This window comes from Staurois parvus, unplaced genomic scaffold, assembly GCF_062004578.1.
Source record: "Staurois parvus isolate SC_StPar_1 unplaced genomic scaffold, SC_StPar_1.0 ptg000172l, whole genome shotgun sequence".
Taxonomy (NCBI): Eukaryota; Metazoa; Chordata; class Amphibia; order Anura; family Ranidae; genus Staurois; species Staurois parvus.
Window position 1 is genome coordinate 12,990,280 of NW_028317968.1, and position 23,261 is coordinate 13,013,540.

The following is a 23,261-nucleotide window of genomic DNA, read 5'->3' on the forward strand; positions in this document are numbered from 1 at the left end:
TCTGTGTGTGTGTATATGTAAGTATATATATACAGTAGGGATCGAAAGTTTGGGCACCCCAGCTAAAAATTTGGATTAATGTGCATAAAGAAGCCAAGGAAAAATGGAAAAATCTCCAAAAGGCATCAAATTACAGATTAGACATTCTTATAATATGTCAACAAAAGTTAGATTTTATTTCCATCATTTACACTTTCAAAATAACAGAAAACAAAAAAATGTCGTCTGCAAAAGTTTGGGCACCCTGCAGAATTTATAGCATGCACTGCCCCCTTTGCAAAGCTGAGACCTGCCAGTGTCATGGATTGTTCTCAATCATCGTCTGGGAAGACCAGGTGATGTCAATCTCAAAGGTTTTAAATGCCCAGACTCATCTGACCTTGCCCCAACAATCAGCACCATGGGTTCTTCTAAGCAGTTGTCTAGAAAACTGAAACTGAAAATAGTTGACGCTCACAAAGCTGGAGAAGGCTATAAGAAGATAGAAAAGCGTTTTCAGATGTCAATATCCTCTGTTCGGAATGTAATTAAGAAATGGCAGTCATCAGGAACAGTGGAAGTTAAAGCAACATCTGGAAGACCAAGAAAAATATCAGACAGAACAGCTCGCAGGATTGTGAGAAAAACAATTCAAAACCCACGTTTGACTGCAGAAAGATCTGGCAGACACTGGAGTTGTGGTACACTATTCCACTATAAAGAGATACAGTCATGGCCGAAATTGTTGGCACCCTTGATATTTCTCCAGGAAATCATGTATTTCTCACGAAACGTATTGCATTAACACATGTTTTGCTATACACATGTTTATTCCCTTTGTGTGTATTGGGACAAAACAAAAAAAGGGAGGAAAGAAAGCAAATTCGACATAATGTCACACAAACCTCCAAAAATGGGCTGGACAAAAGTATTGGCACCCTTTCACAACTGCGGATAAATAAGAATGTTACAAGCATGTGATGCTCCTGTAAACTCACCTGGGGCAAGTAACAGGTGTGGGCAATATAGAAATCACACCTGAAAGCAGATAAAAAGGAGAGACGTTCACTTAACCTTTGCATTGTGTGTCTGTCTGTGCCACACTAAGCATGGACAACAGAAAGAGGAGACGAGAACTGTCTGAGGACCTGAGAACCAAAATTGTGGCAAAATATCAACAATCTCAAGGTTACAAGTCCATCTCCAGAGAACTAGATTTGCCTTTGTCCACAGTGCGCAACATTATCAAGAAGTTTGCAACCCATGGCACTGTAGCTAATCTCCCTGGTCGTGGACGGATGAGGAAAATTGATGAAAGATTGCAACGCAGAATAGTCCGGATGGTGGATAAGCAGCCCCAAACATGTTCCAAAGACATTCAAGCTGTCCTGCAGGCTCAGGGAGCATCAGTGTCAGCGCGAACTATCCGTCGACATTTAAATGAAATGAAACGCTATGGCAGGAGACCCAGGAGGACCCCACTGCTGACACAGAGACATAAAAAAGCAAGACTACAGTTTGCCAAAATGTACTTGAGTAAGCCAAAAGCCTTCTGGGAAAACGTCTTGTGGACAGATGAGACCAAGATAGAGCTTTTCGGTAAAGCACATCATTCTACTGTTTACCGAAAACGGAATGAGGCCTACAAAGAACAAAACACAGTACCTACGGTAAAATATGGTGGAGGTTCAATGATGTTTTGGGGTTGTTTTGCTGCCTCTGGCACTGGGTGCCTTGACTGTGTGCAAGGCATCATGAAATCTGAGGATTACCAAAGGATTTTGGGTCGCACTGTAGGGCCCAGTGTCAGAAAGCTGGGTTTGCGTCCAAGATCCTGGGTCTTCCAGCAGGACAATGACCCCAAACATACGTCAAAAAGCACTCAGAAATGGATGGCAAAGAAGCGCTGGAGAGTTCTGAAGTGGCCAGCAATGAGCCCAGATCTAAATCCCATTGAACACCTGTGGAGAGATCTTAAAATTGCTGTTGGGAAAAGGTGTCCTTCCAATAAGAGAGACCTGGAGCTGTTTGCAAAGGAAGAGTGGTCCAAAATTCCGGGTGAGAGGTGTCAGAAGCTTATTGATGGTTATAGGAAGCGACTGATTTCAGTTATGTTTTCCAAAGGGTGTGCAACCAAATATTAAGTTAAGGGTGCCAATACTTTTGTCCAGCCCATTTTTGGGGTTTTGTGTGACATTATGTCATATTTGCTTTTCTGCCTCTGTTTTATATTTGTTCCAATACATACAAAGGGAATAAACATGTGTATAGCAAAACATGTGTTAATGCAATACCTTTTTTGTGTGAAATACTTGATTTTCAGGAAAAATATCAAGGGTGCCAACAATTTCGGCCATGACTGTACTTGTACAAATATGGTCTTCATGGAAGAGTCATCAGAAAAAAACCTCTTCTACGTCCTCACCAGAAAAATCATCGTTTGAACTTTGCAAATGAACATATAGATAAGCCTGATGTATTTTGGAAACAAGCTCTGTGGACCGATGAGGTTAAAATTGAAGTTTTTGGCCGGCATGAGCAAAGGTACGTTTGGAGAAGAAGGGGCACAGAATTTAATGAAAAGAACCTCTGTCCAACTGTTAAGCATGGGGTTGGATCAATCATGCTTTGGGGTTGTGTTTCAGCCAGTGGCACAGGGAACTTCTCACGAGTAGAAGGAAAAATGGATTCAATAAAATTTCAGCAAATTTTGGATGGTAACTTGATGCCATCTGTGAAAAAGCTGAAGTTAAAGAGAGAATGGCTTCTACAAATGGATAATGATCCTAAACACACCTTGAAATCCATGGGGGATTACATCAAGAGGCGTAAACTGAAGGTTTTGCCATGGCCTTCACAGTCTTCTGACCTCAACATAATTGAAAATCTATGGATAGACCTTAAAAGAGCAGTGCGTGACAGACAGCCCAGAAATCTCAAAGAACTGGAAGACTTTTGTAAGGAAGAATGGGCAAAGATACCTCAAACAAGAATTGAAAGACTCTTGGCTGGCTACAAAAAGCGTTTACAAGCTGTGATACTTGCCAAAGGGGGCAGTACAAGATATTAACTCTGCAGGGTGCCCAAACTTTTGCAGATGCCTTTTTTTTTGTTTTCTGTTATTTTGAAAGTGTAAATGATGGAAATAAAATCTAACTTTTGTTGACATATTATAAGAATGTCTAATCTGTAATTTGATGCCTTTTGGAGATTTTTCCATCTTTCCTTGGCTTCTTTATGCACATTAATACAAATTTTTAGCTGGGGTGCCCAAACTTTCGATCCCCACTGTATATATATATATACACACACACACACACAATATACAGTATATGTACTATATATATATATATATATATGTTTATATATATATATATATATATATATATATAGTACATATACTGTATATTGTGTGTGTGTGTGTATATATATATATATAGTACATATACTGTATATTGTGTGTGTGTGTATATATATATATATATATATAGTACATATACTGTATTGTGTGTGTGTATATATATATATATATATATATATATATATATATATATATATATCATATACTGTATTGTGTATATATGTGTGTGTATCTATTTTTTTCTTTTTTTATAAATTATTCAATGATCTCTGCCTCCTGCTGGCAACACTCCCTTGCAAAACAGAGGGAGAACAGTACACTGATTTTCCCAGTGAGGAGCTGTGCAGGGGAGTGTGTCAGCACAAGTCTGACCATTGGAGTACAGGTAGGTTGTGCTTCGAAGTAGAATTCAAAGAAGAAAACTAGCCATGCTAGGATGGATGTGCTTCCCTGCCCTGGTGTAGTCAGTTTGAAATAGGAAAGAAGCGGGACTGACAAGATCACCATGTATTTCACACAAAGGAAGCAATGCAAAAAGTACAGGATACTTTTTTCAATACAAGTACATGGTACAACAGACACATATCAGGGATATGAAATGTAGTTATCTGATCCTCCACTCCCCTAGCAGACAGTGATTCCTCATGCTTTGGCGGTGGGCTGTTCTTCTGAGTCATCACGTCCAATGCAGGGCTGTGGTCCCTGCATCAGTGTTGATGACATCAAGACCTTAGACCACTGGAGCATGGGGAGAATATGCAGTCAGGAGTGGAGGATCTAAACTGCACAGCCCCACTACAAGGAAAAACGTTTAAGTTTCCTGTAGCTGGGCTTTAAAGGGTCAGTTCCCCCAAACCTGACAAGTTAAATTTTTTTGTTAGATGCAAGAGAGTAAAACCATCTGACAGTTTCATCTATCCCTCAAAGACTCTGTAGGTGAGATATCCACCCTTGAGTTCCTGGGTCTGAACACCGGCTGTAGTCATTATTGGAGGGTTCCCACGCTCCATGTTGGACTATTTATTTATACTATGATTAACATCATGTAGGCTGGTATGGAAGGAACAAGAGCATGCAAAGGTGGATAGGAACACCCAAACCTCTCAAGCAGGCAGGAGTTGCGGCAGAAAGATCTTGCTGCGGAGGTATCCATGGCATATATTGTAAGAAGCCAAAGGCTGACTAAGGCTGGCCATTCCCTATACAATGTTCTGTCCAGTTTCCTTTAGATTTACCTTCAACTATGTAGTGCAAGAGCCTGCCTAATTGGATACAATTGGAAGTGTTGTTAGGTTTGACCTCCTATTATATGGTTTTTGGTAAATCTACAGCAATTTCCTAAAGAAAATTGTATAATGTATGGCCAGCCTTATGCAGGCCATAGACGGGTCAAAAACCGGCCATTTTTTTATAAAAAAAAATGAAAAATCGGTAGTTCGATCGGCTGACATTACCACCAATGGTGAAAAAATCGGTTGTTTTTGTCTTGTCTATGGCCGGCATTTAATTACTTCTGCCCCTTGCAGAGAGCTCCGCTATTATATTTGACATGAAAAAGTATAGCGGTTGCAACAATGTATCCATTTGTATCCATTTCGGATACAGATGGTTTTATTCGGATACAAATAGATACATTGTTGCAACCGTAATACTTTTTCATGTCAAATATAATAGCGGACTGGAATTCTTCTTGTCTTTTTTTTTTTCTTATTTTTCTTCTTTCTCTTCTTCTTCTCCTTCTTGCAAGTCACTGCTCATGCGCAGAATTTTTATCGGTAAAACGATCGGCCGATTTGCCCATCATTGCCGGGAAAATCGGCCAATTTTTTTTCTAACTTTACCGATAAAAAAAATGTGCAAAAGTCGGCCAATTTTCGACCCGTGTATGGCCTGCATTAGTCCACTCAGCTCTACATTGAACTGTTAAATATCCCCCTTGGAAGACTGTGTGTGTGTGTGAGCAATGCAGGTTTGTGTGTATGTGTAGTGCAGGCTGTGTTTTTCTGTGTGCCTGATTTTACACTGTTCTATTACCACTCTCCTTCTATCTCTATACTCTGCAAACCACTGCTTATGAGATTTTCCCCCCTCCCCCATACCAGTAGCACTATGTTCATGTGACAGATCCCCTGCCCCTCCAGTCCATTTTCATAATATCTGCACCCTCTCTCCTCCCTGCATGCACTGTGCTCTTTGCCATCTACATGGCTCCATATGTCCATCTCCCATGGGGACTGGCTAATGACACTGTAGAGAATCTCCCACCAACTGTCATATCTACTACTACCGTTGTACATACTCAGTCACTGACTATTATACTGACTAAGATCACTGTGTATAATCTGTCATACCAGAGTGACTGAATAATGTATTTAATCCATCGCATAGTGACTGATGTCTCTATTCAGAATCTCCCACCAACAACTAGATTGTCTCTGTATATAACCTGTTAGCAAATGCCACGCTTAATAATGTCTAACAACTGTCGCAACTACAAATGTCATTGGGAGCAGACACATTCTGAAGCAGCTGACAGTAGTAACCAATCAGCTTCTAACATCAGATTGTTCAGTTAAATGGAACTAAACTAATGCAGGCCATACATGGTTCGAATTCCGAATGATTTTTCGTCCGAAAATCGAAAACGTAGTTCGCTCGGTAATCCGATGTTGCCATCAATGATTTCGAAAATCAGCCGACCAAGTCATAAAGTTCATCCCCTATAACAGGCGAAACTTCTTTTCCTTCCAGGTCACGGCTCATGCGCATATTCTTTTCGGAAAAACGATCATCAATGATGGTCAAATCGTACGATCAGTCATTTTTCACGAATTTTCCAACATGCCCAATCACCGAAAAGGGGAGACACCACAAAAATCGGCAGGTGCCATTGACCCACTAGCAGAGCGAAAATCGGCTGATTATTCTTAGGTCCGATTTTTGGCCGAAAAATCGGTCGAATTTCAACCCATGTATGGCCGGCCTTAAAGGGGAACTCTACCCATAAATTGAACAGTTTCAGAAAACAGTTACGTTGCAGGCATGCCAGGAATGCTAACTGTCTCATTTGCTTGTGCTTGCAACCAAACTGTCAAACCATCAAATGACTGGTGTCATAACTGATCACATGTGCAGCACCATGGCAGCTGCAAATCAATCAAAGGCTAAGATGGCAGCTTCCCTGGCAGAAAAGAATTGGAGGGTTTATTGAATTAACTAATAAAAAACTGCAAGAGGGTAACTCTTTATTGCAGAAGAGATATGTTGTATCTCTTTTGCAATAACAAACACTTACCTGTCTGTTTTCAAGCTTCAATTGAATTCACACTAAGCAGCGCATGCCAGCTGGCCAATCAAATCTGGCTGCTGAGGGGATTAAGGCTCCGTTCACACCAATGCAGTTTTTACTGCTTTTTGCAGAAATGCACCACAGTCCGATTAACATGGTTTCCTATGGAACATGCTCACATCTATACTTTTTTGAGCTGCTGCGATTTTGTAAAGGGTCAGGGACTTTTTTACCCACCTCCCGCCTGCCATAAAAGGCAATGATGGCGCAAGGCAGTTCTCTCATTCTGGGAGGACGTCATATGACGTCCTCCCACTCTAACCGTGCATGCGTGGCTCCGGGAGCATGCAGCGCAGCGATCGGCAGTGCGCTTTGTCCCTCGGACACAGCGGATCACCGATCAACGGAAAGAGCCGAAGATGTAGGCTCGGTCATGTGATCAGCTGTGTCCACAGCTGATCTCATGTAAATAGGGAAATGCCGGTTATCTCCTCACAAGCTGTCATGCTGTTGCTGACCATGTGATCAGTTTAGCCAGACACATTGCTTAACCACTTCAACTCCGAACGCTTTCACCTCCTTCCTGTTCAGGCCAATTTTCAGCTTTCAGCACTGTCACACTTTGAATGACAATTGCGCGGTCATGCAACACTGTACCCATATGAATTTTTTAGCATTTTTTTGAGACAGAAAAAAACTTTATTTTGGTGGTATTTATTCACCACTGGGATTTTTATTTTTTTTGCTATATAAACGAAAATGTCCAAACTTTTTGAAAAAAAGTGTTTTTCTTATAAAATTTTGCAAATAAATAATCTTTCTTCATAAATATTGGCCAAAATGTATTCAGCTATCTTTTTAGTAAAAAACAAAATAACCCCAATTAGTTTATAACCAAAAATTATTTTTCAAAAACGTACAGTGTCTCTATAGTGACACTGTACTCCTTGTGGGGGGTGATGAAGATTTTTTTTTTTTTTAGACTGATTGCTTTTACACCCATAAAAGCTGTAAAAGCAATCATTTCTCCCTCTCTCTGGTTGCAATCTTGCAGCCATTGAGAAATACTGTGTGAGCTGTGATTGGTCACAGCTTGTCACATGGTACAAGGCTGTTGTGAATAGCCCTGTACCATGTGACCTCTGTGATAATTCAGTTTTCACTAGTAGTAAGCAATGATGTCAAAAGTGACATCTTGCTTACTACTATTCATGTGATCACTGATTGGCCAATCAGTGATCACATGATCGGGACATCACACAGAGGTCCCGTACCGCTGATCAGTGTTCCGCTCTGTCCTCCGGACACAGTGCGCATCGGATTGCGGTGCTGCGCACTCCCAGGGAACACGCACAAGCAGGGAAGCAGGGAGGACATTTATAAACGGCCACCCGCCCCTGCACTGCTCCTGTCCGGCCGTTTATATACATGAGCTGGATGGGAAGTGGTTAAATTAGCTACACCCACTTTTCAGCAGGTTGCGCACCACTACTTCATCGCCCTCCCTAGGTTGATATCTCTGCTGGTATATCAGGAACTAGTCACATATCACACACTAAATGCATGTCTGGTCTGATTTACTGAACTAACACTAAAATAGGTCTGCTAAAACTGTTTGATAAAAACGTTGCTTCTTTTAAGTCCTTTCCGCCATAAAATAATAGTACCGTGTGTAGTCCAAACATCCAGAACTACAATTCTGCAGCAGAGATGAACATAAAGATGACATCAGACTTGAATGGCTACATCTGCTGGGTGCAAGTAGAAGACTACATAGGTCTGTCAATACAGTGATGGCTCAGCAATAGCGAGCTCTATACAAGCAACAAGGATTTTTCATTTAGGTCGATTAGATTTCCACACTGGACGCCAGCACTGGATGCTGATCAATATCAATTTTCCATGAGCCACCTGCATTAAAGAAAAGGCATGCTGAGCAAATATTACAGGTAAGAGCCAGAGGATTCCTTGTGAATGTGAAGCTGCGTTCACTGAGCTGGGGAAAGTGATTATGGCTGCAGCGCGTTGTGCAATGCTCCCTCCTACCCATTATGGATTTGCAGGATTAGATTTACTTCGTCATGTTTTGCGCAGTAATATGGGGGAACCGGCACAGGAGTATACACAAGGGTAGCCAACACAGAACAAAGGAGGAAAGGGGTGGAAAGCTCCTTCCCCCCCCCCTCCACAGAAATCTGAGTGGAGAGCTCAGTAACCATGGCAACAGGAAGAATGGCTGCTCAGACTTTAGTGTTCCCATGGAAACAGATAATGCAAAATGAGCCTTCTATCAGAATCTGCTTAAAAACCTCACTGATCTGACTTAGGGTCTATATACTGGATACACGGGGGGGGCATATCTATCAAGCAGTGATCCTGGCAGTCCCCAAACATTCACTGCTGGTGAATCTTTCAGGTGTAAGGGTTAAAAATGTTACTGAATATATAACCACCAAAGGTATAGTGAAAGTCACATTTAATGCACAATATACATATGCCCCATGGTGTCATTTACCAGTTCAATACTATACGGCTTAAAGAAGAGTTCCAGGTATGGCTATTTTGACTGCCTACCGCATTCAGAACACAGGAGGTCCCCACTTGGTGCGGCTGCCATTCAGAGATTACTTTGCATTGTTTCAGTAAATGCAAAGCAGTCTCTGATTGGACAAGGTGGAGAGGCAGGGCAGCGTTGCCATATTCTCCACCTCCTCCAATTAGAGAAGGCTTTGCATTCATTGAGAACATACAAAGCATTCTCTGAAAAGTGCCTATGCCCATCGAGCAACCCCCTGTGTTCACAAAGCAGCAATTTGCAACGAAACCCAGAAGCAAATGGAAATCACTGTATTAGTGGTGTCTACTTCAGTGATTTCAAGCTTCTAGAGCAGGCATGTCCAAAGTCTGGCCCGCGGGCCATTTACGGCCCGAGGGTCGGTTTAATACGGCCCTCCATGTCAGTGTGTCAGTGTGTCTTATGGAGCGAATATGGAGCGGCCGGTCCGGTATTTCCACCGCGGCCGTGTCAGAATACCGGGCCGGCCGCTCAGCTCTGCAGCGGGACCTTACCTGTTCCTCTATCAAGCGGCGCGCTGTCTTCCCGGCTTCTGTAGTGTGGGCGCTGGGCATGACAGCCGAATGCCAAGTGCGCATGCGCAAGAAGCGGTGCTTTTTGTGAATGGTAAGGCGGTACCTGGGACACATGACAGATCCCAGAAGCTGCCGGACCAATCACAAAGCGCAAGTGCTTCTTGCTCATGCGCACTGGGCACCCGGCTGTCATGCCGAGCGCCATTACAGAAGCCGGGAAGACAGCGCGCGGCTGGATCGAGGAACAGGTAAGATCAAAGAACAACTGCGGAAGTAAGAACGGGTACCTGTCAAATTCAGGTACCTGCTCCCCACCTCCCCAAAGGTCAGCAGTCATCTGTACTGTCCGCAGTCTCTGGTCATCCCTGTGCTGTCCGCAGTCTCTGGTCATCCCTGTGCTGTCCGCAGTCTCTGGTCATCTCCTGTACTGTGTCCGCAGTCTCTGGTCATCCCTGTGCTGTCCGCAGTCTCTGGTCATCCCTGTGCTGTCCGCAGTCTCTGGTCATCCCTCTGCTGTCCGCAGTCTCTGGTCATCCCTGTGCTGTCCGCAGTCTCTGGTCATCCCTGTGCTGTCCGCAGTCTCTGGTCATCCCTGTGCTGTCCGCAGTCTCTGGTCATCTCCTGTACTGTGTCTGCAGTCCATTAGTTCAGAATTTTTTTTTTTCCTGTTTTCTGCCTCTAAAACCTAGGTGCGTCTTATGGTCAGGTGCGTCTTATACGGCGAAAAATACGGTAACTTGGCATAAAATAATTTATTTGCATTTAATTGTAATGGTTCAAAGAATGTTTGGAAAAATGTTCGGCCCTCCACCATGTTCACTTCATCCAATCTGGCCCTCTTTGAAAAAAGTTTGGACACCCCTGTTCTAGAGGGATCCCACATGTATGGTATATTACATGAACGTAAAGGTATTAATATAACTTAGATTACAAAATCTTCAGTTTTACTCAAATTAGTTGGTGCAAAAATGAATACACCCGACAACAAAAACTACTACATCTAGTATTTTGTATGACCTCCATGAATTGTAAGGACAGCACCTTGGCATGGAATGAACAAGTTGGCGACATATTGCAACTTCTATCTTTTTCCATTCTTCAAGAAGGACCTCTTTTAGAGCCTGGATGCTGGATGGAGAGTGATGTTCAACTTGTGTCTTCAGAATTCCCCATAGGTGTTCGATTAGGTTCAGATCAGTAAACATACTTGGCCACTGAATCACTTTCACCCTGTTCTTCCTCATAAATGCAACAGTGGCCTTAGATGTGTGCTTTAGATCATTGACATGTTGGAAAAGTGATCGACGACCAAGGGCACGGAGTGATGGTAGCATCTTCTCTTTCAATATAGAGCAGTACAACTGTGAATCCATGATACCATCAATGAAATGCAGATCCCTGACACCAGCAGAACTCATGCAGCCCCACAGAAGAACACTGCCACCACCATGTTTCACTGCAGGCACCATGCATTTTTTTTTTGTACTCCTCACCTTTGCGACGCCATACAGTTTTGAAGCCATTAGTTCCAAAAACATTTATCTTGGTCTCATCACTCCAGAGTTCCAGTAGTCATCTTTTTCAGCGTGGGCCCTGGCAAATTCTAGGTGGGTTTTTTTGTGCATGGATTTTAGGAGAGTATCTTCGACGATGACGCAAATGCACGCCATTCCTCTGCAGTGTAAGCCGTATTGTGTCACAAGAAACAATTACCATAGTTTGGCTTTGTACTTCTTTAGTTAACTGCAGTGAACTTGCATGGCAATTTCCTTCAACCCTTCTCATCAGAAGACGCTCCTGTCGAGGTGTTAACTTCCGTGGATGGCCTTGATGTGTTTATGAGATGGTTGCAGTTCCATCTTTGTTAAATTTTTGTATCACTTTTGCTACAATATTCTGACTGATCAGTAAAACTTTGCTGATCTTCTTGTAGCCTTTACCTTTCTTGTGCAAAGAAATTATTTTCTTCTCCTCCATGTGGTGCCATTGCTGACAGCATGAAATGGGAAGGGGTTTCGTTTAAGTAACACCCTTTTATAATTAACTGTCTGCTGGACACCTGTTTGATGAATAATTAGACTCACCTGTAGTTGAATTCTTGTTAATTAGGATTTTGTTGTCCAAAATTTAGCTTTGCTCCTAAGGCTGGCCATACACTATACAATTTTCTGTCCAATTTCTGCCCAATTTCCTTTAGATGTACCTTCAACTATGTAGTACAAGAGCCTGCCTAACTGGATACAATTAAAAGTGTTGTTAGGTTTGACTTCCTACTATATGGTTTTTGGTAAATCTAAGCCAAAAATCTCAAGAAAATTGTATAATGTATGGCCAGCCTAAGACTTTCATTGCGGTGTTTTAATTTTTGCAACATGGCCTTGAATGAGTTTGTTAGAAATTTTTTTTGTGTGTGTGTGCAAATGATCAAACCTTGATTGCAATCAATGCCCCACATTTGTTGGAGTATTTTGTAGTATAGTGTCCCTTAAAATATGTGATTCTGAAAAGTAAAGGTTTTCTGACAAATCTGTTGGGGTGTACTCATTTATGCGGAGCACTGTAGGTACACTGGTCCAATCCCAAATTTTGGGTTGTCACCAGAACAAGAATAGAGGGGAAATCTTCCATTGGAGACCCTTGTGACAACCAGGGATTCCTTCACTTTGGAGAGATTTCCTCTCATTTCCTGCTTTGGCTATGGGACAGGAAGTGAAGGTAAAAACCTCCCAATTCACAGGGGTTATTATACTTTCTTACCTTATCAAAAATGAAAAATGTCTTTAGTTCTACTTTAAGAATAGTATGTGTTAAGTGCATCCAGTTCAGTCAAACTCACCCCTCAAACCAGGGTGGGATGTATAAACATTACATGACAGTTATGGAATGTGAATTACACATTTTGGATAAGCAATGTGATTTACAACTAACATAAATGTCAAGTGCACGTAGGTAGTGCAATGTCTACGCGGTTAAGTATATTACCATACACGCATGTCACCACAGGTAAGTTATGAATGACACACTCGTATAAATCATTCTCTTCAGTCAATGCTCTGTGTAATCCTTTTGTTCTATATCTTCTCGTGATCTTTTGGCATAGAAACAAAAACTTGTAATAACTTATTACCCTGCCAGCTAAACTGACATAACTTCTAATAAACACCCTTGCCCATTAATTGGGATGGTCTTTGCTACGCCCTTAAGAAGAACAAGATTTCATTCTTTTCAATGTCACTGGCTGTTTAAAGTGGTAGTAATCTCCTTTTGTATACGTTTATGTACAGGTAAGCTTACAATAAAGCATACTTGTAGGTAAAATGAACATCTCCTAAACGTACGCCGTTTAAGAGATATTTGCTCTTTTTGAAGGCCAGTGCATGTGCTTTGATGGAACTCTATACTCGTGCCGTTCCTTCAGAGTACTGTGCCGCGGCCCAGGACATCATTGCGGCTTGGCCAGAGCTTGACGGAAGATGGGTGAAGATGGAGATAGCGCACCACTGGAGGGCTTTGTTTTAAGGTAGATCCTTCATAATGTGCTAGTATGAGGTGCATTACCTTGCAGGGTATTTTTTATTTTTAGGTGAGGTTTATTACAGCTTTAAAACACCTAAATTCAAAAAGACGTGTAATCCTGTGTAATTTATGTTTAAATTAGAACTACTAGAAATTAGAACTATAAGAACTTTTTTCATTTTGGATCGAATAAGGGAGGGTTATAACCCTGTTAGGTTTTTTTTTGCCAATTGTGTCCCATTGAGATGATTTCCCTTTACTTCCTGTCCAATAGCTAAAACGGGAAGTGAGAGCAAATCCCTCCAAAGTGCAAAAAAAAAAAGCCCTGATCATCAGCAGAACTAATGTATCTATTAGAAGATTTCCCCCTATTCCTGTTCTGATGACAATCCAAAATATAGGATTTTCCTTCACTTTCACTCTCAATGATAATGATATATGGGACACATAAAGAGTGTGAGTATCCTTAATGGGGACATAGCAATAAAAACCTGGTAGGGGTTAAATTCCCTCTCTACTCTATACAAAACTTAGAAAAAGAGTTTGCCTTTAGTTATACTTTAGCAATAATTTTAAGACCCACTGCAAAATAATCAGGCACAGTAAAATCAATATACACTACGGCACAGGCTATCCCCCCTTCAGTCTATTATGAATGCTGCTGCTAGACTCATGCACCTTACCAACCGATCAGCGTCTGCTGCCCCTCTCTGCCAATCCCTTCACTGGCTTCCAATAACCCAACATATAAAATTCAAAATACTAACCACAGCTTACAAAGCCATCCACAACACTGCCCCTAGCTACATCACCAACCTCATCCACAGATACCGCCCAAATTGCCCACTCCGCTCCTCCCATGATATCTTCCTCTCTAGCTCCGTCATCACCTCCTCCCATGCTCGCCTCCAGGACATCTCCAGAGCCTCTCCCATCCTCTGGAACTCCCTACCACAGCATGTCCGGTCAGCCCCCCCCCCTATCTGCCTTTAGGCGATCTTTGAAAACGCACTTCTTCAGGGAAGCCTACCCCACCTCCACCTCCACCTAAGAACTGTACTTGAATCACCTCCGCCAGATCATCGCCCGCAGCTATCACCTTTTGTACCACCTCCCCCGTCCTTTAGATTGTAAGCTCCACGAGCAGGGCCCTCACATTCCTTCTGTACTGAAATGTATTGTAATTGTACTGTCTCCCTTATATTGTAAAGCGCTGAACAAACTGTTGGCGCTATATAAATCCTGTATAATAATATTAATAATAATGGAGTTAAGCCGGCCATAGATGAATTGCATGTCAGACAGTTCAACAGGTACTGGACAAAATTTGATCCATGTATGGGCAGGCTGGTTGTACTGCCTGGTTGTACTGGTTGACTTCAGTACAGCCAGCCTGCCAGATTTTTTGCCTGCAATTACTGCTAGCGGCTTTGGCTATCAGCAGTGATCATTATGTTGTGCCAGCAGGGAAAGAACCCCACTGGTAGAACACAATAGCGCCAAGGGACGGATTCCCCCATCAACACCGATTTTACCACGGATTGCAGGAAAGAAAGTTGCAACATCTATAGCTTGCCTTAAAGTGAAACTTCACTCCTAATCAACATTGACTATTTTGAATTCCTTTTGTTGGCAACATTAGTAAATAGTTAGGAAAGCATATCATAGTTACTTGTTTTAATCTATTTTTTTAAATTTCTTTAGTTACGTCCTAGTTTCCATACTTAGGCAAATGATGTCATACATCCCAGGAGTCTTCAGGAGGGGAGGGAGGGTTTTCTCAGCTACAGGCTTCCAGCCTGTATGTCTAAACTAAGGACAGATGGATACCAGGAAGTAATTGCTACATGAATCATCTTCATGGTTCTTCACTAGACTGAGCTCTGCAGTCACTTTTGCAGCAATTGCTTTCTTATTCCGGGTCCCAATCCTATGCAATGTACTTTTGTCTCTTTCGGTCAGTTGACCACGCTTATGCTTATGAGATGATGTTTTCGCAGAGACTGTATAAGCCATCATAACCATTGATACTCTACATTGATACCGCAAATAAATTGTCAACTGTAGTCACAGACGCTAGCCAAATGGACCCCAACAATTTTCCATCTTTGCAGCTCAGTAAGCTCTGACATGACTCTGTATTACTAGCAGTGCACGCAGTAAATGACAAAAGGGAGGCTTCCCACCTGTTAGCTAAGTGTCTCATCACACAGCGGAAGTATAAGAATGTTACATCACTTTCGCTTTCAGCGCGAAACATGTCTTCACTTTCACACCTGTGTTTCCAATTTTTTGTCCAGCCTCTGTATTTAATAATGTAAAGATATACTGTAATTGCATTTGTATCAGGTAAGTTACAATGAGCAACAACCTGTTACGTTTTTTAAATCTTTTCCTGGCTGTTATTAATTACTGAACATCACTGCCATCTGTAACATGCTAAAACATAAAGGCTGAATGCACGGCTAGTCAGTTGCAGTCAGATAGGACAATAATATTCACAGAGCATTAGGATTTATATTGTTAGCATAAAGTACAAAAAAGGATTAAAGCTGTACTCAAGGCAAATATAAAAGACAACAATGGATACAGCTTTGTGATTATTAATACATTCATATTTTTGTAAAAGCAAGCAGTGAAAGTACCTGAATTTGATTTGGCATCAGTCTCAAAAAGTTCCTATACTATAATGAAAATAATAACTGGTGCACAGAGGTTCTCAAGCACACAGGCATGTATTAATATAGGATAATATTGGGACTAAACAAAGATTCATTAAAGTCTATACAGTCCATATTCCATGTGTGAATCAATGTACAGCTGTAAACACCGGAGCAGGGGCAGACTGACCATTTGGAAACTTGGGCACTGTCCGAGGGCCCGGGGTCAGTAGGGGGCCCCATAAGTTGCCCCTGGTACCTTTTTCATAAGCTTTTTTGAGTTTGGGCAAGGACACAGGGGCCCCATGATCCCCTATCGCCTGGGGGCCTCATGAGTTGTCAGTCCGCCCCTGTACCGGAGGCTGCTATCCTCAGAGATGCAAGAAAAAGAAGGGGGAAGCGCCACCTAAGTGCAATATGTAAGATCAGGGGCGGACTGACAACTCATGGGGTCCCCGGGCAATAGGGGATCATGGGGCCCCTATGTCCTCGCCCACATTCAAACCACACCCAAAAAAGCCTATGAAAGGTACTAGGGGCATCTCATGGGGCCCTCTAATGACCCCGGGCCCTCGGGCAGTGCCTGAGTGCCCAAATGGTCAGTCCACCCCTGGTGTAAGATACAGTTTAATCACAATCACTTAAAAACACTCACAGGAGTAAAATATGAAAGCTCTTCTGTTATCATAGTAGTGGACTATGATAACAGACGATCTTTCATATATTTTACTCCTGTGAGTGTTTTTAACTGATTGTGATTAAACTGTATCTTACATATTGCACTTAGATGGCGCTTGCCTCCTTCTTTTTCTTAAAGTTACTATACACCAGAGCTCAGACTGAGAAAAGGAGACATGAACAAGGAATCAATTAGTTGTGCTGCAATGCAAGGAGCATGCTGATGATAGGAAGAGAGAGCTGATGGCATGATAATTGAACTCATCAATGCGCTGTTTCTCCTTTCACTGTGTAGTCGCAGGCTGGGGTGGGAAGAAGAACTGTAAGGCCCCTTTTACACAGGTAGCAGTCTCTACCAGAGAGAACAGTGACTTTCAGGCATTCAGGAGCTATCTGCCACAGTTTCAGTTCCAAGGTGCAATGTGTATTGAAATACAGCGCTGCAATCCTAAACCAACATTTAGTTTGTGGTTGCTGAGTGGTCCTGTTGACCTCAGCAGGTCAGTTTGACAGGTGGTGCTGCATGTGAAACCCAGCAAATCGAGTTTAATGTGCAGCGACCTCAGAGCAAGGCATGCATGCTGATTGTTTCAACTGCCATGTCTGCTTGAGGGTGGGCTAATGTGGGGAAGAAAAAACACAGATTAGCAGCTTGTTTTCACTTCTCCCTAGCCGCCTGTGTGAAAGAGGCCTATGGGTTACTAATTTGCGGCACAGAAAGATCAGGTCCCCTTCCCTGTCAGACAACTGTGACAATCTCAGGACGGGATGGACAGAAATACAAAATCTTTGGACTGTAAAATGACTACCTTTATATAGCATGTATTTCATCTGTACATTTGGCTGTTTACCTGGAGTTCAGCTTTAATTCAAGTGGAGCTCAACCCATCAATTTAACTGTTTCCCAAAACTGTTAAATTCAAGGCATGCTGTGAATAATACAGTAACTGGCACAATTGCTTGTCCTTTCAACTGAGCTGTCAAGCCATCAAATAGTTGGTGTCATAACTGATCACATGTGCAGCACACCATGGCAACTGCAGATTAAAAAGAGGCTACGATGGCAGCTTTCTTATCTGTAAAAGATTGGAGGGTTTAGTTCTGCTTTGAGGTTTATTTTACTAAACATATACAGTATATTATGCCTTGATGATTTCATAAGTGGTGGATAACTCGTTCCATAGCAAACCCAATCTATCATGCTCCTAAATGATTTGTGGCATTAGGTCATAGATATACTGTATAGTTTGCTCAGCATGCACACTACTACACTAAAAAGGATGCTGTACTGTATTAACAAGGAACATATATTGTATGTAATAGTAAATATTTTACTATTGAGTGGTAAAATACACATTGTTGAATTGACACTTGTTTTGTCATTTTTAATATCAGTTTACCTGTTAAAGGTATGACTTTACAAAACATTTTGCTTTTCACCACATTTATCACTATGTAAACTTTTAAAGCAAAGATCCATTTTCTCACCTGCCACCCTGACCACTGCTCTCTCTGCAGGGTCCAGGACAGAATCCTTGGTCTTCCTCTTTTTCTGCTCATGACGTGGCAAATTCCATGGCAGTGTGTCACCTGGTGGACAAGGGGACAAGCTGCCAGACCGCTCACTCCGGCATGACCTCTCGCTCCGATAAGACCTCTCGCTGAGGGTTTCCTCATCTGAAGATGACATGTCTCCTTGATAGTGATGGAGTCACTCTATGAATAGATATAAAACTGTATATCAGAGAGGGGTTTTCTTCTAACCTGCTACTATTGTGTCACATACATATGTCGTGCCACTACCTATGGCATGGCTGCTAAGGATGGCAAATGGAAATACTGTGAACACAGACACATTTGGAAGTATACAGACTAGGTAATGTTCATATTGTACAAATTTCACAGCTTGTAGAGAACACATTGAACTACTTTTTTTCTGCAATGGACACTGGCATCACTGCAACTGCACTTCATCCCTGCAGCTGGGGAAATTTGTATCTAGATGAACAGAGCCTGGTGAGGACTCATGGGACACTAGTTCCTCATCAGGTCTACTACCCTTTTGATTGACAGCAGTCAGTGGGCAGATCCTTAGCCAATAGACAGCCTACTTTTAGCTATAGAATCTGCCCACTGCCTGCTGTCAATTAAAAGGATAGAGCAGACACGAAGGGGAACTAGTGTGTTGGCTTCCCTAAGAAGCTCTGCCCACTGTAGTGTCACTGGTTGCTAGGAGGCTTTCAGCTGTGAAGGCGACAGCATCCTTAACAACCAGTGACAGGGAGGGGATAGCGGCAGCAAATCTGCTGCTCTGCTACACTGTGTGCAAAGACAGGCACTCTACCTGTCTCTGTACATCAATTTGGAGTAGGTCTTAATTACCTCCAGTTTCCTTATCTAGGAACTGGAAGTAATTATTTTTTAATTTGGTGCATTAAAGTGGAACTAATATTACCTTCGCTCCAACAGTGCTGTCCTTCGTCTGCGCTGGCATCTTATGCTCTTCGGCCATCTTCATTGGCCAGTGCAGGATGACGTCTATCCTGCATATGCGCAGGAGTCAATCATCCTGACACACAGAGACCGGGCTGGCGGTGTAAGCTGAGCTGTGCATGTGCAACTCAATGTACATGCCAGGGAATGCAGTGAGAAGGCAGGTAGGTGTATTTTATTGCAGAGGAGACATTGGGGTTGACTGGAGAGTGCAAAACCTGATGCAGCTCTGCATAGAAATCAATCAGCGTTCAGTTTTTTTTTTACGTCAAAATTTAATTGAACAAGCTGAAGTTAGAAGCTGATTGGCTACCATTCACAGCTACACCAGATTTTGCACACTTTAGGTTTAGTAAATCAATCCCATTGCATGTTTGCTCTGCAATAAAATGCCTGCCAGCTCGCAGTTTGTGACATCAAAACTTAAAGCAGCGCTCCACCCAAAATGGGAAGTTTTGCTTTAAGGCCTTGTCCCCCACTCTCCGTTAAGGATTGACACCTTTGGAGAACCGGTACCCTATTTTGACAGGTACCCGCTCCCACTTCAGCTGCGATCGCCTTCCGTAGTTTTCTGGGACACATGACAGGTCTCAGAAGACTATGGGAACATTCACAAGTTGCAGCGCAACTCACACATGCACAGTGGGCATCCGGCTGTAAAGCCGCAAGCTGTAACAGCCGGGTGCCCACACTTAGGATGCCGGTGCCGGGGAGAGAGGACAGCCGGTGAAACCAGCCGTAGTGAGGACACCGCTGGACAAAGGGACAGGTGAGTGTCTGATTTTTAAAAGTCAGCAGCTACAGTTTTTGTAGCTGATGACTTTTTTTTTTCTTATTTTTTATTTTATATTTTGACTGGAGCTCAGTTTTAAGTTCCACTTTAATAACACGACATTGAATCTGCTGCACATGTATAGTTACCAAAACGGGCAGAAGGAATTTTTTGATCTGGCGAAAGCCATTTTAAAGGGATATAGTGCAAGAAAAATGTTGGTAGGGACTTGGCGAACTGCCCTGTATGTCTCTACTTCCAGCCTCCCCATTACATTTTACAGACATTGCTGCCAAATCAGGTACATGTACACGATAGGATTCAAGTGGTTATACCAGGGTTATGTCTGCAGCTGTCTGTTATAACCCCGGTATTGTTTTGCTGTTTCATCTAAAAGCAATCCTAGTGCCTAATTAGCCACTGGATTGCATTTACAGGCAGGAGGCACCCCCCCGCTGCCCACCAGCCCCTCTCTGAACTCATCCAAGTGATTGGGGAGCCTGATATACAATCTAGCGGTTCTGCTGGGTGATCATAATATGGTAATTCCAGTATCTCATGCTTTCCAGGGTAGAGGAGAGGTCTGGTGTCTTAGAGACTCCAGGTATCTCCATAAAGAGGACCTGTCATGCTTTTATTTCTATCACAAGGGATGTTTACTATTCTTGTAATAGGAATAATAGTGATTAAAAAAAATTAAAGGGACGGTAAAAATAAATATTGAAACATTTTTTTTAAAGCACCACCATGCCCCCCATGCTTGTGTGCGGAGGCAAACGCATACATCGTGCACACATATGCAAATGGTGTTCGCACCACACATGTAAGGTATCACCACAAACGTTATAGTGAGAGCAATAATTGTAGTGCTAGACCTAAACTGGTAACCTGTAAACATTTTTAAAGCATAGCCTATAGAGATATTTAAGTATCATAGTTTGTCGCTATTCCGTGAGTGTGACCAATATTAAAGTGTGATATGTTAGGTAACTATTTACTCGGCTTAATATCATCTTCTATATTTTACCAAAAAATTGGGTTATTTATTGTGTTTTTTTGCATTAGCAATTCATTAAAATGTATTTTTTCCAAGAAAGTTGCTTTTGAAAAAACGCTGCGCAAATACTGCATGACATAAAAAATTGCAACGACCACCATTTTATTCTCTAGGGCCTCTGCAAAACAAAAATTATATATATATAATTATTATTCTTAAACAGGTTTTATACAGCGCCAAGAGTTTGAGCAGCGCTTTACAAGGTAAATCAAGACAGTACAGTTACAATACAATAAAGAGATTACAATCTAATAGAGATCAGTGTATTCTGATAGTGGGGAATTCTCCCCGCTTTCAGAATACAATAGCAGAGTGGGGAGGATTCCCTCATCCATCTTGAATATGTGGATAGGGGGGGACCAAGTTATCTTTTTCCATTCAACTCACCAGCTGCTTTAGTATGGCCATGTACATAATTTTTATAAGCATACTGTATTTTCCACAATGTTTGCTAAATTTAAATTTGGTTTAAAATGTTTAATTTATTTTAATATGTAATCCATTTAGATAGAGTCAGCACAGCTCTAATTTTAGAAAAAAAGCACTTTATGAGAGACCAGCATGTAATATATAAAATCAATGATAGTGTACTACAACTTATGCCGTTTTAAATATAAGAAGAGTACAGTATGACATTGAATGGGGATGAAACACAATTATCCTATTTTAATGAACACTAAAATATAGATAATATTTACATTTTTTTGTTGAGTACAAATCAATGAGAGCAATTGGTGATTGCTGGTATTAATCATTAACTTGTCAACAGAAACGAAGTGTAGAGGAAGGTCTCGCTAGGAAAGCATCAGCTACCTCTAGCAGACACAGTACAAAATATACATGATAGTATTCTGTGCCTATTTTATATTGTTGTCCAATGGGAATGCCAAAGGACAGTATTAATTCCATAGAACAACAATATAACATAACCACAAGATATTACTATATACATTATGTACAAAAAATGTAGTATTGGTATGAAAACTGAAAGTGAGAACAGATCTGGCAGAGATAAACTGACACCACAATACTTTAGTGGGTTTCCCCTCCAAAAGTGTATGTGAATAGTCATGTCAGGAGTAAAAATTATTTTCTGAGGATATGATCATATCTGATAAAAGAATCTGAAGCAACTGTTTTCAGCCAGATTTTGTGTCATCAACTTTTAAACCTGTAACAAACCCAGGCAACTCAAATAGAGCATGTAATGAAAAAATGTACAAGTTACCTATAGAGCCTATTCACAGTGACCTGCATTTTTCTGTACTGGATCAACACAGGTCATTGGAAGGGTACATAGAAAATAATGGTTTTCCATGTGCCTCGCTGATACACTACAACTTGAGACGCTAAGAATCAAATGACAAGGGAAGTCACATTGTATTCAATGTCTGTTCACATCAATAGCATGGAGCGATTTTGGAAAAGGTTCTTGTACTAGTTCGGTGTGATTCCAGTGCGTTTTTGTCCCTACAGAATGTGCACACCACTTCAAAGTTGCATCTATGTAACACTACATAATTACACTGAAAGTCGGATCAAAATTGCATCGCAGCAGTGTGAACCTAGCCTAAATGCATTGCAGTGTGTTCCTAACAACTTTAACTCTGGAAGGTTTTACCCCCTTCATGAACAGGTAATATTTTGCTATTTAACACTGTGCTACTTTAACTGGTAATTGCATGGTCATGCAATGCTGTACCCAAATGAAATTTATCTAATTTTTTCACAGAAGTAGAGCTTCCTTTGGTGGTATTTGATCAAAACTGGGTTTTTATTTTTTATTATATAAACTAAAAAAGACTAAAAAGTTTGTAAAAAAAATATATTTTTTACTATCTACTACAAAACACATCCAATAAATAAAAAAAATAACATCTTCATAGATTTAGGCCAAAATGTATTCTGCTAAGTCTTTGGTAAAAAAAATCCCCATAAGTGTATATTAATTAGTTTGTGTGAAAGTTATAGCATCTACAAACTATGGAATATATACTTGATTTTTATTTATTTATTTATTTATTATACTTTTAATGGCAATGATCAGTAACTTATAGTGGGACTGTACGGAGGGCAATCTGACAATAACTGATGTTGGGAGGGGGTACACGAACTGACACTGACATCACCAATGGCACTAATACAGTGATCTGTGATAATACTATACATATTGTAAGCATCTACGCATGCAGAATGCTTCTACAAACATTTGTGAAAGAATGGGTCGCTCTCAGGAGCTCAGTGAATTCAAGCGTGGTACCATAATAGGTGGCCGCCTGTGCAAGAAGTCCATCCCTGAAATTTCCTTGATACCAAATATTCCACAGTCAACTGTTAGTGGTATTATAACAAAGTGGAAACAACAG

At 41.5% G+C, this 23,261-nt stretch overlaps 1 protein-coding gene across 8 annotated transcripts in view; it reads right to left on the reverse strand.

Moving 5' to 3' along the window:
* MACF1 (microtubule actin crosslinking factor 1) overlaps positions 1-23,261 on the reverse strand; it is a 402,996-nt gene that overhangs the window by 367,775 nt on the left and 11,960 nt on the right. For all 8 annotated transcript variants that reach the window (XM_089676708.1, XM_089676721.1, XM_089676720.1 and 5 more), the window contains exon 2: positions 18,062-18,289. In XM_089676708.1, the coding sequence (XP_089532834.1) occupies positions 18,062-18,263 (202 nt within the window). In that variant the 5' untranslated portion in view covers positions 18,264-18,289. The remainder of the gene's footprint in view (positions 1-18,061; positions 18,290-23,261) is intronic.